We start from the raw sequence: 21,239 nt of genomic DNA on the forward strand, positions 1-21,239 counted from the left end.
AAACCATGGCCGAACTACAATATTTCGTTTTTATAAAAGTTATAGTTTAACGTTTATTTTACATCTAGGTTTCCACAATTGTGTGGAGACAAGGAATTAGGATGCACAGAACTATAAGCAGTGCCAAGAGTGGAGCTAGAAAGAAGTCACAGAAGCACAAACGGGTAGTACAGGACTAGAGAGACGCCAAGCTAGACAACAAGGATGGAGACAATACCATGGGTGCGGGAAGGAGGAGAAAGAAAATCAGTACCTTTCCACCAACAAGATCAAGAATGAGTGGCACAAGAGTGCTCTTCAAAACAAAAAAGCCCAATAGCAATGACTTTATTCATTCATTTTAGTCACTGGGAATGAGTGACCACTGCAGCAAAAACGTCCATTAATGTTAAGTGGCAGCACGGTAGATAATCCTTCAATGGATAGCAAGCATCCCACATAGAAAAGTCACTTCAACACAACCTCATGACAATTCCCACATCAAAACAGTACTTTATTTTGCAAATTTTGCCTCATTACTCCCACATAAAGATCTTTCAGCTGTCAAGTGTACAAGGTGAAGAAAAGCTTCTCAGTCAACAAGCTGGGTGCATCTGGATGTGCCTCCACAATACACCAGTACATATATCAGCTGGGTCCCAAGTCCACATTTGAACTCTTGGCTCCCAGTACCTTGTGTAGCACACTAAAGTCTACACTACTAGATTAGCTTATTAGTTCTGCATACTCCAGGATTGATCAATGTGTCAACCTGAAAACAGACCAAGTATTATAACTGAACATGGCAAAAGGTTCACTCTACTAACTTCACATCATTATTTGATGTCAAACAATGAGGCAAATCCCAACAAGTATATACAAAAACCACCTTTGCTTTTACAAAAGATTTTGTTTCCCATATTGATTAATCCAGGCAGCTAACTCATTGGTTTATGTAACTTTATTGAAGAAAATAAAATCAATTACTAGGAGAGCTATTAGTTGATCACTCATCCATTGACAACTTGCATCATTTATTCAGTGCTATATTAAACTGTTGTGGAAGATAGATTAACTAATAGCTCCAAGCATCCTAACAAAATTTAAATGAGTTACAAAAATGTTCTGAGACCCTATTTTGGAATACAAGGGATGTTGGATTTCCAAATTCCATTCTCTGTAGAACAAGAACTGGTCATTCCTTTATTGACATGCATAAGATACATCACGTGTTCTGTTCTGCTGATGCTACAAGGTTCTGTACCAATTCTCCAGCCACACCAGTTATGAGTGCAAGTTATGTCATGAAACCCTCAGTCTCTAACACTGGAAGGTTTTAAACAAGATGGATGATGCTACTGCAATGTTATTTCCTGTGATGTGAGCAATCTGAACATCCATCTCCCCTCCCTTTGGGTGACATCTTCAGTAGAACTGTTAGAGCAGTGAGGAAATGATTTCAATCTCATAACCGAGTTAGAGTGAAGACATTGGCCACAACACACATGCTCCATTTAAAGAATTCTGAATCTTGGGCAACTGTTCTTGTATAACTACTTTACAGGTTCTAAAAAGCAGTTATTGTCCAAAGCTGGAAGAGCTAAAGTCTTCTCAGATGAGCATGTGCATGAATGGAGAGAGGTAAATAAAAAAAAAAAAAAAAAAAAGATGAGGTCTGATAGGGGAGCAGCCGGATAAGAAAATCAAAAAGGAACAGTAATTTAAAGTTTATTCCAGCTATAATGCAGGTTATTCTGACTTTTAAGGTAGCATCACATGGCATACTTCTGAGTCCATTCCCGAGATATTCTGTTGTACCTGTAACAGGAAAATATGTTAGGCAAATCAGCAAACCTGCTAACGCCATTAGCAACAGAAGCTTAAGGAACTTCCTTCTTGATATTTTATGGAGCAAAATTCTGCTAGCTGAAGAACTTCTAGATAAGTGAAGTGACTATTCTCCAAACAAAAACCACAGTGTATTCAAAACCAACATTAATGAGAAATCTTGCCATAAGTATAGAGTTCCTTCAACTGACTCAAACTGATCCAAGCAAAGTTTTTCAATTAAATTAGCTCCAAGTGTGAAATATAACTCCACTGTTACAAAAACTTGACATTATGAATAGCTATGACGGGGTTGGGGGGAAAGAGAGCTTGTGGCCTTAATGGTATCTTAACCAAGACAAGCAGGTAGAAATATCTTTATTTTCAGTATTGTTTTTGATCACAGAGCTGGTAAAGGAGGCCATGGAGCAAAGCCAATTCCGCACCTTTGCCAAACACATGCCAACCTTTGTATTCAGCATATAACTACACAATGCCACATAAAACATCTTAATGTGCAAATACAGGTGGATGTTCAGTTATGTTATGGCAAATAATGCAGAACTCCAAACTTGTATAACACAAACAAACCCACAAAGCTCTTTAATACTAATGCAGACAACCTCTTTCAAAAGCGAGAATATTGAGGAAAACCCCCGTAGCACTCCACTAAAAAAAGAGAACTAAATGCTACAGTTACATGCTCATCTACTACTACATTAGTGTTTACCTGAACATGCCTAATAATTTGTACTTTACAAACTCCAATTTCCACCAGTTTCACATTACATTGTGGCCAAAGACCAGTCTGATGTTACTGCCAAGTGCTTAAGGGATGAATGTGGCATCACAAAACCAAGGAAGACTTCAGAAAGCCTTCTTACATTTGACTATACTTTTTTCGCCATGCAAAAATAGGTCCCTCACTCTGAGTATACGTCAAGCAGTTATATTTTTAATTTTAGTAACTGATACATCCATTATATTTGTTAGTTAAATCCAGTGCCTTAAAAGCATGCACCACTCAAGTGCTGAAGTCCCCACATCACTTATGCACCATGTAGTGCAGTCTTACCCTACAGCATAGCGTATTTCTCTGTCCACTCTCTCGCTAACCTATTGTACCTAATTGGATAAGTACATTTAGTAACAAAAAAGAACAAGCCAATTGATCCCTCTTAAGTTTACCTGGGTAAGGTTTAATTGCAAGCAAAAAAGCGGTCCTAGCACTAACGGGTAGCTCTGACGCAACCACAGAAGCCCAAATTAGAAAAGAACTGTTTCACTCTTTCCTTACACTGCAGGCCCAATGCTATGTTCTGTTAAACACTCCAATGACAATCTCAGAAGTCGCTTTGTGGCCAGCATTTACTTGAGGTAAACTCCACACTAGCACTCTCCGGAGCCTTCTGGATATAAAAATGGAATGGAACACTTTACCCAAATCAATACCCAATTCAGGAAGAGCAAAAAGAGCTCAAATGTTCTCAACTGTCTCCCTCTACTAAATCTATCTTCCCTAAGAATCCATACTTACTTGTCTCTGTCTGTTTTATAGATACGTGCAATCTCGGGCACTAGGGGATCATCTGGATTGGGGTCACATAGCAGTGAACAAATGGATAAGAGAACTGCAACAAAAAAGTAATATTTACATCAAAAAGGAATGACAACTAGTTAAGACATGTCTAGCTGGCCCACACATTTTACTGTAATGAGGTCAGCAAGGGCTTGCCTAAGTTGATCACAAGAGCCGCTAAATGTCAATTTTAAGCCACAGTGTCTTCTACATAGGATCTCTTTTGCCAGTAACTGCAGAGCACTAACATTCGAGATCTAAAAGCAATTCAACCAATAAGAACACATTGCCCACATTCTTCTCAGCCTGTTCATACCACTTTACAAAATAAACAGCATAGTATGCTTTCATGCTGTTAGTCCAAGTTCAAATGGAAAGCCTGGGGCTCCTAGCTAATACTGCATCTACTATAATAGTGCCCTTCAGTTAAAATGTTGATGTTTTCCAGGAAATTTTACTAGGATGGCTACAAGTTTTGAGGCACAGCGGGGGTGCCTGTTTAATACAACACGAAGATGGACATTATGAACCCCGTTAGTGCTTTCCCTTACCTTTAGAAATAGTTAGAGCAGGAGACCACTGTGACCTTAGAATGTCGAGACAAATGCTGCCATTACTGTTAATATTTGGATGATAAATTCTTGTTGTAAATGCAACCTAGAAGCAATTTAGAGAGGATGCAGTTAACAAACACCCCTTTGATCTGGTTAAAAGATGCTAGTTGTCAAGTATATTAAGGACACAGTCCTGTTTACTTGTGCTGAGATAAATTTAGTTGTCTGTTTAAATCTTCCGGAACTACAAACTGAAGTATAATTAGGCATACCAAGAACGAAGCATTTAAATGTCTCTCACATGATGCCCAAAGATATTATATATTCCAAGTCATGCACACAAGGGAGAACACATCTACATCCAACTACCATCAAGTTTTTTAATCACCTGGCAAAACCAAATACTTTATCTTGAGTTATCTTTTTAAAGAAAGCACTGCAAATGAATCTCATAGATGGATCACAATCTCATAGATGGATCACAAGAGCTCTAGTTACTGTTATCTCCTCTCTCATCATACATTATTTCCATGGAGCTGATACACCAGGGCATGGGTTTTCCTCTATATCAAAGATAGGGGCACAACACCTAATACTCAAACAAGTTCAGCATTTTTTTAATCCAATACTAGAACAAAATGCAACCATCTTTCTTGCAGGACAGTCCACATAATGCAATACCAGCATGGTAGATTTAATGTCTTACTTCTCATCATGCAAACAGCTTGGCTATGATTAAAAGGTACACTGACATTTTTTTTTCTTTGAACAGCTGATGCCCACAAAAAAGTCTCTTTAGAAATTGCCTGAGCTTCAAAAACAGTCATTTACAACATGCTATTTGCTATCTTAAAAAAATAAATCCAACCTCTTTTGGTGCATAGAACTAGCTACATACTTGTTCAAGTCAAAGTTCAAAGTTTGGATTTCACATTGGTCAACATCATTAAAATGGGGGGGGATGAATGCTATACCAAGGAAACAGTATCCTGTAATTATGCAACTGCAGTCATGTCGATCTCTTTAGACTACAGACTCTTTACAAACATGGACAGCCCATTTTTGGGGGGGGGGGGCTGCATGGCAGTTGGGAGTGGCGCAGCCACGCTGTCACCAAAGAGGACTCCCAGCCACCGCAGAGACGAAAAACCCATTTTTAAATTAAAAAAATAGAAGGGCAAAAAAGCCCCATTGCCTTTAGCAGGGCTACACCACTAAAAAAGATGGCGTAGCCACACCATCCCAGGAGGGGACGTTCCTGGGGTGAAAGGGACTAGGAAGCTGCCTAAAGGCAGCTCCATCCCCAAGAATGCCTCCTAGGCGCCAGCGTGTGGACTTGCACTGGATGGAGGCTGTGCTGGCAGGGGAGCCTGGTGCAGCTCCGCGGCAACCAGGCACCAGTAGAAATACCCCATGTTGGCATAAATGCCCATTATCATGGGATAAACGGGCACTAACGTCAGCACAGGGTCATGTCAGCTCCTAAGCCAATTTGCACTCCCCCCAAGAACGCACCCTTAAGGCATTCTATCTGCTATTATTTGCATTGTGAAATCTACTAAGCACTTTCTGTAATGGCATCTGTTATCCAGAAACAAGTTTTGGGAAAAGAGAAATATATGTAACATGGCTTCTTATCAAGCCTAAACTTATTTTACTGCAGGAGCATAAAATGCATTATGTATAATCATAACATTTTACTATTTGTCCTATTTAAGGAATTTAACTGTGTAAATGCCTGAATTTTCAACAAGAACTTTGCAAATATGAGCAATACCAGGCAGAGAACGGGAAACTGCTGCACCCTTCACTACCTTAGCACACATCTTGGGTTTTAGCTATCTGAGATTTAGGGAAGATTAAAAAATAAAAACAGCATAAAGTATTTGGACATAAATAGCCTCATGTAGTTACAACAGGACTAGCAGCATATTTGGATATCAAGTTAAACTTGACAACATTAAGAACAGTGAACTCTTCCAACAGTATACATAAACATATTAAATGCCTATAAGATAGGATTACCTAATGTCATAGATTTTACATAATACTACACATTGAGTAAGACTTCGCCTTAAAGAACGCCATTGATTCCAAAAGAAAAAAGATTATATTTTTCTTCAGTGCTCTTCAAATATATCCCAAAAGTCCTCTTAAAAATGTTTCCCCCCCCCAAGCTTTACAGCCTCTAGCTCATGACCTACAATAAAGACTCTCTCCCCTGCTTTTAAATGTCAAACTTCTCTCTACTCAAGAAAAGCTCAGTATCGAAAATCAAAAAGCCTCTCCAAAGTTATACTTGCCTTAGGTGGTTTGAAAGGGTAGTCTGTAGGAAAGTGAATTGTCAGGAAGAAAACACCGCCTTGATATGGACTGTCGTTCTATCAAAAGGAAATTCAAAAACAATGCCAAATTAGTAGTTTTAGCATGAACAATACACAGTTGAAGGCAGTTCAGTGCTGTAGGACTAACAAGATTATCTGTAACAAAACACAACTGCTTGAACTAAAAAAAAAAAAACCTATTTCCCTGCAGAAAGGTTCTGCAATTTCCAAGAATATTCTCTCATCTGCATATCAAAATCTGAAATTTTCAGGACAGCTGTAGGGATACTCAAAGTGAGAAATACCAGCAGCTCACCAGAACAAAAAAAAATTACTTTCAGCCAGACAAACAGGATGATTAAACCTATAGTAGCTACTCTAAACAAGGTATCATAAACAACCCAAATTATAGCTTTTCTTATCTGATCTCCATAAAATGTAAACGTCAGTGACTTCTAGATGTCTCAACTCAAATTTTAATTCCCCTAGATATTTTAAAGTGCAATACTTACAGGCCCCATAATTGTGGCTTGCCAATGAAACACTGAAACAAGAAAAAAAAGTATGGTTGTATTTCCCCGCATAAAGAGATTTGTTATTAAAGAAAGGAAGCTGGCGGACTAGGTTCAGCGATGCCATTGGGTCAACCTACAGTGAAATTCATAGCTCTATAGTGAGTAAAACCCTGACCTGGATAGCCCCAGGCTAGTCTGATCTCGTCAGATCTCAGAAGCTAAGCACTGTCAGCCCTGGCTAGTATTTGGGGTCGCCATAAGTCAGCTGTGACTTGAAAGCAAGAACAATAGTAACTAGACTTGCCATATCTAACCCCACCACATCAGCTCAAAACAATATTTTAAAATTGATGTCTAATCTGAAAGTCATCTTGGGGGCCGTTTAGGCTAACGGCTTATGGGGTAATTTTATCTCTCAAGAAGAGTATGAAGTTGGTTGACGGCTACTTACTGTCATCTCCAACTGGGCCTGCAGAACATTGTGCTGGTGGGTCACGGGCCAAGTCACTAAGTTCCTAAAAGAAAACAATAAACCATATAATCTTTAGCGAATGCTATGCATCATGTTTTTGTAAACCCCTCCCCCCCACAAAGATAAATTTTAATGACTGGCCTTTTTTTTTGCAATATTTTATGCCATTGTAGTGTAACTCTTTATACCTTCAAACTTAACTCTAGAACATCCCACTACTAGTAAACAACCCTTAAGAATTTAACTAAGTAACACCACAAGGCAGACACTGCTATTAAGTTCGCACACAGTCATTAGGACACGTTAATAAGGAGAATAATGGAAGCTTCTCCATGGCATGTATTAATATATCTAAGTCTTGGTATGGCCAAATCTGGGGATATTAAAGCCAAAGATGGAAGTAATGAACAGACAAGAGAGCTTTCTACAAACCTGAAGACCAACCCAGGCTTGCAAAAAAAAAAAAAAAAAAAAAAAAAAATCTGAAACTAAAAAGAAAAGCAGAATGGCAGAACGACGGAAGGAACAACTGTAGCTTTAAGGAATAATTGCCCTCAATGGTTGTCGCTAGGCATCCACAACAGTATTGCCAGCCTTCAATCTTTAATTTCTATCAGTTGAAGGCATGGGGAGGGGCAGAACCTTTCCCAGGCCTGCTTTGAACTTAGAGGGAGGACTCATTGTGGCTTGAATAACAAGCAAATCAGGGGCTTGCAATACAAACTTTTAGAAGTTATGCTGGAATCATTGTGAAAGGAAAGGAAAACTTATTGGCGCATTCTGAAGTGTTCACCATATTTTCATCCTAAAGCTGCTCCACAACATACAATCATCATCTTTTACCACTGGTGCTTCTGAAAGGTAACTGATCCCTTACAGAAAACCAAAAATAAAGCAAAGTTTATTTATTTGGGAAATGTTTTCTTCCTACATTATGCTTCTGTCCGAAAGAAATAAGGAGCGCATTAACTATCTTGCTCTGCAGCATTTTACCATGGCTTCTCATTACAAAAGCAGTTTCCTGGTTTTAGTTGACAAAGCCACATTTGTCTAACTTCTGTGAAGCAACTGAAATGTTTAGTTTCTTGTTATGCCACATCATTCCAACCCCCCACCCCAATGGAATGTATTAAGACCCCTGTTGTATTATCGATAGCTTTAGCTGACATCTAATGGCATGGTGGCTTTTAGATCATAGCATTACAAGGAATCCAACAGGTTTACAGCGTACTTGGTGGGTGTCACTCACTCTGCAAACAGGAGACCTGACCACCATCTACAGTCATTTATGAGTCTATCATTGACTCACCTTTGCCCAACCATACAATTGGTCCCAAAAAATTACACAAGAATTTACATCTGTCCAGATATCTATGTTACTCATGAGCAGCCTAAAAATTGCAGCTCCTGTATTGTTTCTCATAGACAAGTACTCACTGAGGATAATAGCTCATCTGAGCCAATATGGAACTACACCGATACCAAGTCCCTTAGTGTCATTAAATCAGTTTCTCTAGAGACCAATTCAGAAGGCACACATTGTTGTTCATTGGCAAAGCTTAGGACCAGTCTACAATGAGGGAGTGTCTTCATGTAACTAACAGCTAGATTCGAGTAGGTAGAACCTTAGAGACCAACAAGATTTTTAGGGTATAAGATTTCAAGAGTCAAAGATCCCTTCATCAGAAACAGGCTCAAATCTAGCTATTCTACTACAGACCAACTACCCTCAGAAACTGTTACTAACAGTTTCCAACTTCTAATTTCTACCTGTCATGGTTTGAAGGCAGCAGACAGCAAAGGATCAAGATATACTCTGCTATAAAACAAGGAATGTTAAAAAGAGTACAGTAATACGAAAACTAGTCTCTAGGTAAAAGCTACTTTGAAGGGGGAACTCAGGCTCTAAAGGGGAACTCAGACTCAATAAAGCAACAACCCCATGATGCTATCTGAAATCCACACAGATCAGGAGGCAGGGTAAATATCAAATAAAGAGACACAACAGTGTAGCTTCTATTTGATCACGGAGATGTGTGTTGCAAAGGAGTAGTATTAGGCGAGAAGAGGGCTACACTTCACCGAAATTCTCCAGAGCACCTTTTGACATGCAGAACTAGCAGTTTCTGAATTCTGTTCATTGATTTGCTTCCTGAAGTTTACCATTTAACGGACAATTACTTGAATGCAGTAAATTGTAGTTAAATGTCTGGTAGCACATAGCTAGAACATGCTGGATTGGCCAATCTGACCCAACAACATTCTTTACAGATGAAAGCTGAAATGGACTACACTATTTTAATTGTCTTTTATAAGTAGAGAAGCCATAGCCATAACCTGCATACAAAAACTACAGTATATACTCTGAAGAAAGTACTAAATGCATTTGAGTGTTCTAGTCCTGTTATCTGGAAAAAATGAAAAGCTATAAATACTAGTTCAGCCTTTAATTTAGCCCTTGCCTAGTTGCCCATGGGTAACAACTGCTTCAAATCAAACAGGCATACATTCTTTTTTGCCCGTGAATATACTGTAGCCTTAATCCCTCTGCTGACCCCAAATGTCCCATCAGGCTTATGCTTGAGGGCAGCAACGGTTTTACATTAGATGGCCTCCCTTTCCCCCTCCTTCCCATCCTGTTACCTCGTCCTTTCCCTTGTCCCTGTCTATGCACCCCATTGACATCTTTGTTGGCTCCTCTACTCTGCATTTACATGGTTTCTCTCTAGAACTGAAACTGAAGGTATCAACTGACAGAGCCATAACCAGGGCACTATTGTTAGTCTTAAAATATAAATAACCATGTAAACTTCAATCACCAAAATTAAGTGTAGTTATCCATGCTGTTAGCCGCCCTGAACCCAGCTTAAGTTGGGAAAGGACGGGGGAAACGTACTAAAATAAATGAACTGATGATAGCCTGCTCTGCCCAAGTGCTGGTGCATACAGGGGGTGGGGGCATGAAACTAGCAGTGACATGAAAGCAATAATCAGAATGATAAGGGGACTAGAGCAAACTGTGCTACAAGGAACAGTTAAAACGCTAAGGCATGTTTAGCTTGGAAAGAAGGCAGTTAAGGGGAGACATGATACGAGGACTAAAATTATGCATGCTATGGAGAGAGTGGACAGGGAGAAGCTTTTCTCCCTCTTTCATAATACTAGAATGCGGGGTCACCTGCTGAAGCTCGAGGGTGACAGATTCAAAACAGATAAAAGGAAGTATTTCTTCACAGAACACATTGTTAAATTATGGAACTCCCTACCCCAAGATGCGGTGTTTTCTGCCAACTCGGAAGGCTTTAAGAAGGGAGTGGTCATGTTCATGGAGGAGAGGGCTATCCAAGACTACTAGTAAAAATGGATACTAGTCATCATGCATACCTATTCTCTCCAGGATCAGAGGAGCATGCCTATTATATTAGGTACTTTGGAACACAGGCAGGATAATGCTGCTGCAGTTGTCTTATTTGTGGGCTTCCTAGAGACATCTGGTTGGACCATTGTGTGAACAGACTGCTGGACTTGATTGACCTTGGTCTGATCCAGAATGGCCTTTCTTATGTTCTTAGTAGTAATTGGGCACTTGGGCCAGAAGTCCTTGAGCAGTTACTTACAATGCTATAGTAACAGCATGAACATAGATGTTGGGGAAGGGGAAACCAAACAATGTTACCTGGAAAAAGTTAAGGATAAATGTTACCTGGAAAAAGGTAAGGATATAAATGTGATTGATAGACTTCAATATTTCAGATGGTTCTTAATTATATAGTCTCAAATTTTCACGTTTGGCTTTCACGTTCTTTAATGGAAACCATGCCAAAAACAAGATACTGCCAAAAGAAAGCTTAGTTCAGGAAAAATACTTTTTTGCTCAGAAGTGAGTCCTGGTTTCTACCACTGCTTAAGTGGGTCCATTTCATTTCATTCCTAGAAGCATTACAGAAAAGCCAGGGAAGATACCCTGTAGCTATGCCCACTGCATGTAGCATCATGCCTCTGGTTCCAGCCAACAAGGATCACAGTACTGAAGTTTCAATAAAAGGTTACTTGAAAGAGCTCTTTAAAACCATGTGTTTTAAAACCTTTTATTGAGAAAGAGCTCTTTAAAACCTTTCTACAAGATCAGTACTTTCCACTTGTAACAGCTCTCTGGAGTCTCAGGAAGAGGTCTTTCAGATCAATGACTACCTGGTCATTTCAAGTGGCTATGCCAGAGACTGAACCTGGGACCTTCTGCATGCAAAGCAGATGTTCTACCACTGAGCCACAACCCCTCCCCTTACAATACACAGCAATGTAATTAAAAGGTAATAAAAACAATTCCCCATTCTCAAAACCTATAGGGTCAATCTTTCAACTTTTCTTTCCCCAACTTGGGACTCTGTTCAACACCTTTGCCTTGTCAAAACACCCCTCCCTCCTAGAACTGAGCCTCGCTTCCATAGACAAGCCTGCAGACATCTTTGGTCACAGTTTTATGCATGCAGGCAGCAAGCAAGGAACAGTTGACTGGGGTTTTAACAATAGAAAAAATAGAATAGAAAAAAATGGGACAATTAAAGAACAACTCATGCAGGGATACTGCTCTTTTTGAGAAGATGTGGAACCCCCCACCCTCTGAATTAGTAAGAGTCCTCTGTTTTGGGATTCAATGTTTCCAGGAACTATGCATACATTCACTCCAGGGAAGAAAGACTAGAGTTTGGGAACAAAGCCATATTGTATTTGCCAATAGGAAAATTATGGTTCTGTAACCACTTTTATACTTCATTCTTCACAACAGCAGTAGTGACAGTAGAACTTCAAACATATTAGTTCTTTTCCAAGTGCTCTTACACAAAGGGTAACTACCACCACACTGTAAGAACTCAACTTAGATACATAAACAAAACATTGTGTATTTAGCTTCTGAATGCCTTTGTTCTTTGCTTATTCTAAAGGCAGTTTACACAGGACAAAAGGGTGTTCCAACAGTGCTGTCTTGCTTGGCATATATAATAAAAAAATGATTACTGCTCTTTGCACTTCAATACAATGCAGAAACAGGAATAACTAGACCTTGAAAAGCCTATACTAGTTGCTACTTCTCAGGCATAAATAACAAAATCTAAGTGCAAAGGAACATATAGAACCACTGGTCCACCTGGGCCAATATTGTTTATTCTGACAGAACCTCCAGAGAATCGGACAGTCATACTCTGAAATCCTTTAAAATGAAGTCATCAAGGTGTGAACTTGGAACCTTCTGCGTGGGAGATTTATTCTGCCATCTAGCCATGGCCTTGTTGAGTTCTCTATTAAACATGAACTGGAAATTCATCTAGGAACTCTCAACGTCTGATTTACTTTCCTTCCTAAGCAAAAGTGCACTTTAAGACATGGGAAGGAATATCTTGAAAATAATATTTTCTGACTCACTGTACAAACAATGGCTACAGATTTGTTATTTAAAAACTACACAAAAAATCAACATAGCCTCAACTCAAACTGGCATTTTATCCTTACCAGGATCTGGTAAGATACACTGGGTGAAGAGAGACTTACCCATAACACCATGAACTTAAACATTCAGTGAAGATTTGACACTATACCTCATGCCCATATTTACCTTGAACCCCACAAGGACTGTAGGTTTATTGAAATTTTAAGTAGAAAGACTTCACTATTTTCTTCAGTTCCTGTGCTTTAATGGCAAAGGCACCCACGCCAACAAGTATCATCACAATTGACTCTTTAAAGATATTTTTTTATCACTGTTATACTGCTGTTCTTAGAGAAATAAATTCAAAGGTTAGTATTATGCCTTTATTCTATGTGTCAAAAACAGAAGTCATTTGGCCTTTAGAAGGGAAGCTAGATATCTGAACAATGTATTTCCAATATAAACAATTTTCAAGAATGATGCACAGCATCAGATGTCAGTAAAACTGGATTCTCAAAGCAATAAGACTGTTCTTTATATGAAAAACTGTACTCGCTCCACCACTACCCTTGACAGTCACGAGGATTGCTTCCTCAGGATCAGTTTATTCCACTGGTCTTCAGCTAGTGGTTCAGAACCAAGAATTGGGTCACAACCTGACCCAAGATGACTCAAATCATAACATTAAAAATACTAGGTAAGAAAGATCTACTCTATTATAGTTTGCCATGGCTTCTCCCTAGAAATCCTTTGATGCCAAAGTTCTTGGAGGTATCCACTCCCACCACCTATCAAACTACAATTACCAGAGCTCCCTAGAGAGAAAGAATGATTGCTAAACTAGTGTGAATGAGACCAAGTTGTATGTTAATACATTAAGTGGGTCCCAGGCCAGTGTTAGAGATTCATCTCAGGTCTGGAAAGGCTGAAGGTGACTGGGAAGGTGACTGTTCCATCCCAAATATGCTTGCTTGGAAAGTCAGACATCTCCCCTTTGGAGGCCAAAGAATACCAGGAGATGTGGTACAAGGTTTCAGGAAGGGACTAGCAGGTGTGCCTTTCTTCTGCACCAGCAAAAAAGTGAATTAAATGCATTCTAGCTGAGAATGCTCACTGATCCACACCAGATCTGGAGGTGAAGGAGGACTGAACCACTCAAGAAGGATGGTTTTCTATTTGCCTCTACTTGATTTCAGAAGGGAGTAAAGAGCTGCTTTTCTAATGCCAGCTAGCATTAGTATGCCAACCCAGATACTGGCGAGTAGCAGGAAGCTTAACTACAGGATTCCTACCTAGGTATCTGAAGAACAGATGATTTGATGCTAGCCTGGGAAGACCTAGAACACAGAGCGGGCAGAGTTGAGGGGAGAAAAGATTTGGCAATTTTCTCACTCATCACTTCCCTCAACTCAGGACAGATACACAAAAACACAATTCCCCTCACATGTAAGGACCTGTTTTAGGTTACTCAGACAAAAAAAGACTACTAGAGAACCATGTTCTCCAATACAAACATGAATTTTAAGGGGAATTTTTTTTTTACCATGCTGTTCAACATGCATATCCCCAGTGTTTCCTGCCTGATTGAATGCCGTCTCGTTTAAGTTAATGGGGTCATATCAAGTAACATGCTTTGAATTATGCGCACATTTTCATGATGTGACAAAGTTACATGAAGCAGCATGGGATGCAAGACCTATGTTTGTGAACTATTAACTTGCTGCCAAATTCAGTTTGCAAAGTAATGGGTTTTCCTCAGATTTTATTGGATTTTGTTCTGATATAAAAACCCTAAGCAGCATAAACAGCTACTTTTTGTAAGAGCTTAAATACACAATTCAGCTGCCATTTATGTTTTCTGTATTTTTATACCTATGAATACAATAGACTTATTTTGTATTCTCTTACAATCTGCTTTCAATGGCTAGCATCCCTTCTCTGGCAAGCATGACACGCTCTGGCCTTTCCACCAAGCATATCCTTCCCAATCATTCTTCACCATCACAGTGTAACCTGAGTTCTTGAAGCACCTTGGAAGTGCAGCATAACACAGGTAAGCTCTACCTCTCAAATACTTCCAGATTCAATGCACCATTAGCTTGCCATCCCCAAGTGGTGGAGTACTGGTGACCACAATTTCTGGCTGGCTATTAATGCCAGCAAGTCTTAGTGAATCCTTCTCTCTTGGGTGTACTATTTTCCATGTTGGTGAACAAAAGTTAAAAAGCATGGATTTTCAAAGGCAAGTAAGAATCTACTATGATAAAGCCATATTAAAGGTTACAGTCCAACTGTCATAAGCAAAATATATATATACTTCAAACTAGTATATCTGAGCAAAGGTGGCAGTTTTCCATTTTAAAATCCCTGTTCAATAATCACACTAGGTTTGTTAGTAACTAAACTTGCCTGATCAACAATTGCAAGTAACAGTCACCAGGAACCAGTTTTAAAACTAAAAAAAAAATAGGTATCTGCAAGACAAGAAACAAATACAAAACAAGAAACAGAGAGTCTAACGATTTACCTAATTCACAGTGGGTAGCCATGTTAGTCTGTCTGCAGTAGTAGTAAAGAGCAAGAGTCCAGTAGCACCTTAAAGACTAACAAAAATATTTTCTGGCAGGGTATGAGCTTTCGTGAGCCACAGCTCACTTTCATGAGCCATAGCTCACTTCTTCAGCAGGAGTATCTGAAGAAGTGAGCTATGGCTCACGAAAGCTCATACCCTGCCAGAAAACATTTTTGTTAGTCTTTAAGGTGCTACTGGACTCTTGCTCTTTTCTACTATTTAGCTAATGTTGATGGCAAAGCAAAAGTATAAAGAATTAATTAAAAATAAATTTCAAGCAAAAAGGAGCCCTTTAATGTAAAGGAATACAACCAAGAGCAGATCTACAGGATCTCTACGAGAGCAGTTCTATATAAAGACTAGCCTTAAAAAGTGCATCACTGAAAATCTGTATTATGTGAAACCAATTATGAGGAGACAAAACCTTAACGATGAACAGGCATCTCAAAAACATCCAGAAGATTTAATAGGATCTTGGATAGATGGCTCTGAAGACAAAAGGAAAACAGAAAGGAAATCTGGCACATCATGCAAGACTGAAAGGAAGGCAGTTTGTGGAACACCCTACATGGCCATGAAGAATAACAGGTGTCAAGTGAATTAACAATTATTAAAGGGAATAGTTGCTTATCAAACAATTGCTATTTTGAAAAGAAATGCAAATGGTCTCCAAATATTAAGTATTACATTTAAAGCAGGGGTGGGGAACGTCAGGCCCGGGGGCCGTTTAAGGCCCACAAAATCATTTGGTCTGGCCCTTTGTGGGTCCTGGCAGATCTCTAGCTCAAAACAATCTAAGACTGGCAATCCGTCCCCTCCCATGGACAGGAATAGCCTCTATTCAAGGCAGATGTGAGTTTGTTTTGCCTCGAAAGGGAACCTTTTCCCCCCCTTGTGAAAAAGCAGCTACAGAGCTGCTAGGACCGCCCAAGAACCTGTATTAACCCTTTCACACCCGGGCTGTAGAGAAACGTATTCCTTCTGTACTACAAGAGGGCTGGAGACAGAAGTGGCGACAATGGAGGGGTTAAAGGGGGCAGGGCCAGAATGCGCAGGGGGGGGGCGAGTTCTTAGCCAGTGTGTCCTCATTTCATGCCTGCAGGCAGAGGTAGCAGGAGCCGGCTATAGAATCCGGCCTTGATCATGCGGAGCAGGAGCAACTCTGGCATGTGGCTGGACGGCTATGCCCAGCTAGTGCATTCATTGCCACATATTAAGATGTGAGGTAACAATTTTTTTCTACAGTATAACTGATCTGACAGGGACATCCACCAATACCTGGACCCACCAATACCTAGATACTACAATCACACAGTAACAATCCTTAAACCCTTGAAATGTGAATTCAAAAAGCCATTACAATATACACATATAAGATTAATCATGGATCAACATCTGTCTAAAGATGCTACTGAAGTTGTATAACCTTGTTCAACTAATCCAGCTACTGCTGAACTCTGTCTTCTAGGGGAAAGTTTGACAAAATAAGGACTTGACTCAGTTCAGAGACTGTTGTTGTAAAAGAAATCAAGTGCTTCCCATACAGCTATTTAGAAAACTGTTAGAAGGACCATTCCTGGGATGAAGGCATGAAGTAGTTAAGAAAACAAGATTCAAGAGGATTATTTATCCTTTGCCTCTGTTTCATAATTGAATTTAAGATGGCTTACAAAGCATTCTTAGGAGCTATCACAGCCAGGCCAGACTTGCTTAGCTTCAGCAAGACCGCTGTTTGCTGTGCCCTCAAACTATAACCTGTGATCTTGAGAATAAGTGAAGTAAAAAATTAAATTCAGTAACAATAAAGTTGTGTTAGCAGAAGTCCAACTGGCAAAGCCTTCTTATTGAAAGAAAAATTGGCGATGTAGAGAAGTAGCACCAGAGTTGGCAAGATGATCAACTGCCACGTTTTTTTGAGCAGTTTAAATAAGCAAATCTTGCTTAGGCCATACTTCATCAAATCATGAGTAGCCTTTGGATTACTTTAGGCCTTAGTTTCAATACAAAAATACTATTTTTCTTCTACCACAAAGCTAGTCATTTATGTTGGGTATATGCCAACCCCCACAACACAAAAGTCTAATACTTATTTTAATAGCTGTGACTATCTGAATTAAACTATGCAAATGAGAAGGTGAACTAGCCAAATGTACACCATGGCCAATAAGTGAAAAGCAAGGGTTCCATACTGAGGTTCCACATGCTATGATTGTCCTATATGTCCCACTTTACCCAAGAGAAAAAGTTAGTAAACTGAAAGGTTTTGAAGAAATAAGTACATACACTAAAGCATATATTCTATTCTGGGAAGGGATGTAAGTCTTCAGTCTGTCCATCTGTCCATTTGTACACTGTTCTCCAAGATGCCTCTTAAATTTAATGCAATATTTGCTAACTGCTATTTGTTACTTCAAAATGCCTGTTCTGCACTGACTTACAACTTCCACAGGACTACAACTAGATAGCTTTTAATACTGTTATGCCAAGTTCAATTAATGTTGTCTTTCATCTGTTTATGAAGTGGCAGTTGTTCTGTAAATAACCACAAACAAGTGTGTTTATGTAAAATAACAACAGGTCTGAAAAAGACCTTAAGAAAGGAATTAAAAATAGGATATGACATGTAATCTATTATCTGAAAGCTGGCAGGGGTAAGAATAGATTTGCAATATTATCTATTTAATTTGCATTTTGATTTCTCGTCTTATACATCTTGAGCTGCTAAAATAGTTTAACTGCATTTTCATGTAATTCTACCTAATTATGTCATGACAGATGACATGACTACTGCATAGTAATCAAAATGTAAACCTGTCACACCTCCAAATGGGGCAACTGACTATTCATTCATAAATGAAGTTAAGGACTTACCATATTGAAATGCCTGAAGGATTAAGTCAGCAGACTTGGTTAAGGGTAAATTACAAGAGGTACCAGAACTGAAGCGCTCAGCACCCCCACCAAACTTCACACTGCAGATCTGGCCTCCATAGCAAGTTATCATCAGAGGATTCTGAACTTCAAAAGCTAACCTACGACCCCACAAATGGCACATTATGTTCAGAGACTAATGAAATACCAAAAGTTTTGTCCGTGATTTTGGTGAATTTACTGTTTTGAATGTTCACGACTAAAAAAAATTCCACATACTTTTACTAATATTGGTAAAACATTTATGCGCCAGGCTGCTAAACATTTCACCTGTACGTTGTTGACAAAACTAATTAAAGCTGGGGAACTCCCTCAAGAGTTGTTATTCTCTACTTCAGGGGAAACAAGTTTGAAAGCTTGTTCACCAGAAGCTATTATTAAGGCCTGATTTCTTACTAATTCTGTCTGCACACACCAGGAGTGGGTAGGGTACGTTGGCCAGTTAGTGGCTTCACATAACAGACACTAAAGGGTGCTTTCACACGTGCCAAATAATGCACTTTCAATCCACTCTAAAGCTGGATTTTTCTGTACGAACTAGCAAAATCCACTTGCAAAAGATCGTTAAAGGGTACTGAAAGCGGATTATTTTGGATGTGTTTAAGTGCCCAAGTCCGACTTCGGCAGATGTGTACACGCGGCCAGCGTGCGCCTCTCTGGTAACTATAAGGCAAGCCTAGTTGGGAGGGCATTCGTTTTGTGGCCCAGGGAGGCCAAAGGCCCTTTTCACAGCCAAAAAACGGGTCCCGGGTCCAAACGCAGTACACACATCCACGGCGCTGGGTTCACCAGCCGCCAACCCCTTCAGCTTACGGGAACGTCACCAGTGAAACTAGAAGAAATGACGAAGTTGCTCAACCACACCCTCTGCTTCACCACCAGCGGCCAGCCTCTCCAGGGAAGGCACAACAGGGCCCGACTTCCTCCACCGCGACACTCGTTTCGAATTAGCTGCTTTTCACTCCACTCTCCTTCTAGACTAGTAGAAAAGGGCAAGAGTCCAGTAGCACCTTAAAGACTAACAAAAATATTTTCTGGTAGGGTATGAGCTTTTCGTGAGCCACAGCTCACTTCTTCAGGTATCTGAAGAAAGCTCATACCCTACTACTAAAGCTCATACCCTACGAACAAAAATATTTTCTGGTAGGGTATGAGCTTTCGTGAGCCACAGCTCACTTCAGGTATCTGAAGAAAGCTCATACCCTACTAACAAAAGCTCATACCCTACGAACAAAAATATTTTCTGGTAGGGTACGAGCTTTCGTGTGCCACAGCTCACTTCTTCAGATACCAGACGGTCATTCAGTGGAAAAACCTTAACAATACTTCTCTATTATATAAAGGTGTACCATTTTTAACTGGACAGGAGTCCAGCAGCACCTTAAAGACTAACAAAAATATTTTCTACCAGAAAATATTTTTGTTAGTCTTTAAGGTGCCACTGGACTCTTGCTCTTTTCTACGACTGCAGACAGTGAGCCTGTGGCTCGCGAAAGCTCCTACCCTGCCAGAAAATATTTTTGTTAGTCTTTAAGGAGCCACTGGACTCTTGCTCTTTTCTACGACTAACACGGCTACCCACTGTGAACCTCCTTCTAGATTGTGCAAGAACGAAATTCTCGATGCATCACACACACACACACACACACGGAGAGCCACCATCACACACTTCCGCCCCTTGTCAAGAGCGGAGGCTTGGGGGGGGGGTGGAGAGAAAGCAGATATTCCGCAGTCGGGAAAAGGCTCTCGGGGATCCCGAAGGAGAACGGCGAGAGAGGCCCCCCCCCGACCTCCCGCCGGGCTCGAGACCCGGGCCCGCGCGCGCCGGCCGGGCGCGGAGAGAAAGCGAGAGATCCCGGGGAAGCGCCCGAACTGGGCCAGCCCGCCGCCATCTTACAATGCGGGAAAGAAGTTCGCGGCCGCAAGACAGAAATCGACGGGCGGGGAAGGAGGGAGAGAAGGCGGATTCCGCGGCCCGCCCAGGCAACCGGGGGAGGCGCCATTAAACCCACGCTTCCCCCCACCCCCAGCACCTTCTTCAATCGCCCCCCACACAAAAAAAAAACACCCCACAAGCCGGGCTTGCAATGCCAACAATGCCAGGCTCCTTCACGGCCCGAAAAGAAAGGAAAGGGGGGGGGGAAAGAAAAGAATAGCCTCGGCTGACATATTCGGAACTTCTCCGAAGACATTCAAACCTCCCCTCCCCCACCCACCCCCAACGTCTCCAACGGACGTCCTGAGGCCCAACGCCGGCGGGGGCCCCGGGGCGGCTGCTGAACGCCCATGACGCCCGGATCCACCGCCGCCGCTTTGGTAGAGAGGCGCGACGGGGCCTTCCCCTCCCGCCCCAAGCCGAGGCGTCCGTCCCACGGGAGAGGGCCCGCCGCCGCCGCCGCTCTTCCATTCCCTCCCCCTCTCCCCCGGGGCTCATCCCCACATACGGGCATAGCGGGAGCCGAGCCCGCCGCGGCGAGGCTGCCCACCTTGTTGATGCGTTTTAGCGCCATCCTTTCCTCCGTGAGGGCGAGCTGTGGTGGTGGTGGTGGCCGCCGCGGCCGGGGGTTGCTGCTGCTGCTGCTGCTCCTGCTTCGCCGCCTCCTCGCCGGGCCTCTCTGCGCCGCCGCCGCTGCCGCACTCCCTCCCTGCGGGTGGGGGACGGAGCCGCTCGCTCACTCGCCCGCCTGCGTTCCTCCTTCCTCCGGAAACAGCCGGGGGCGCCCGCCCGCACCGAACACCAGCCGCGACGTCACCGGCAGCGCCGTCCCTCCCTTCCTTCCTCGGCCGCGGCGGGGAGGGTCGTGGTAGGCCCGGCCTGGCTCCCCCAGGGACAGAAGACGAAGGCTCCGCGGCGACCTGGCCGAGAGAAGACGGAAATAGGCGAAGAGCTCAGCGAAGCTCGGGCGCAGCCGCCGTCGCCGCCAATGGCGAGGCCAGAGAAAGGGGCGGCGCTAAATAGAGGCCCCGCCCCATCCCCTCCGTCATCACCCGCCACCGCCCTCCCTCCTGGGGGCGAAGGCAGGCTGAAGTATGAAGAGGCAGCGCGCTGAATCCCCGCCCC

At 41.7% G+C, this 21,239-nt stretch overlaps 1 protein-coding gene across 1 annotated transcript; it reads right to left on the reverse strand.

The window, feature by feature from the left end:
- Window positions 1-925: 925 nt before the first annotated feature.
- Window positions 926-20,739, reverse strand: UBE2D3 (ubiquitin conjugating enzyme E2 D3). The gene is made up of 7 exons (XM_056855282.1): window positions 20,665-20,739; window positions 7,230-7,293; window positions 6,776-6,807; window positions 6,243-6,320; window positions 3,937-4,042; window positions 3,344-3,437; window positions 926-1,797 (listed from the first exon to the last, which is right to left on the reverse strand). Exons 1-7 carry the CDS (start codon window positions 20,686-20,688, stop codon window positions 1,752-1,754), a joined length of 444 nt encoding a protein of 147 aa, XP_056711260.1. The 5' UTR covers window positions 20,689-20,739; the 3' UTR covers window positions 926-1,751.
- Between the last annotated feature and the right edge of the window lie 500 nt (window positions 20,740-21,239).

This window comes from Euleptes europaea, chromosome 9 (assembly GCF_029931775.1).
Source record: "Euleptes europaea isolate rEulEur1 chromosome 9, rEulEur1.hap1, whole genome shotgun sequence".
Classification (NCBI taxonomy): Eukaryota; Metazoa; Chordata; class Lepidosauria; order Squamata; family Sphaerodactylidae; genus Euleptes; species Euleptes europaea.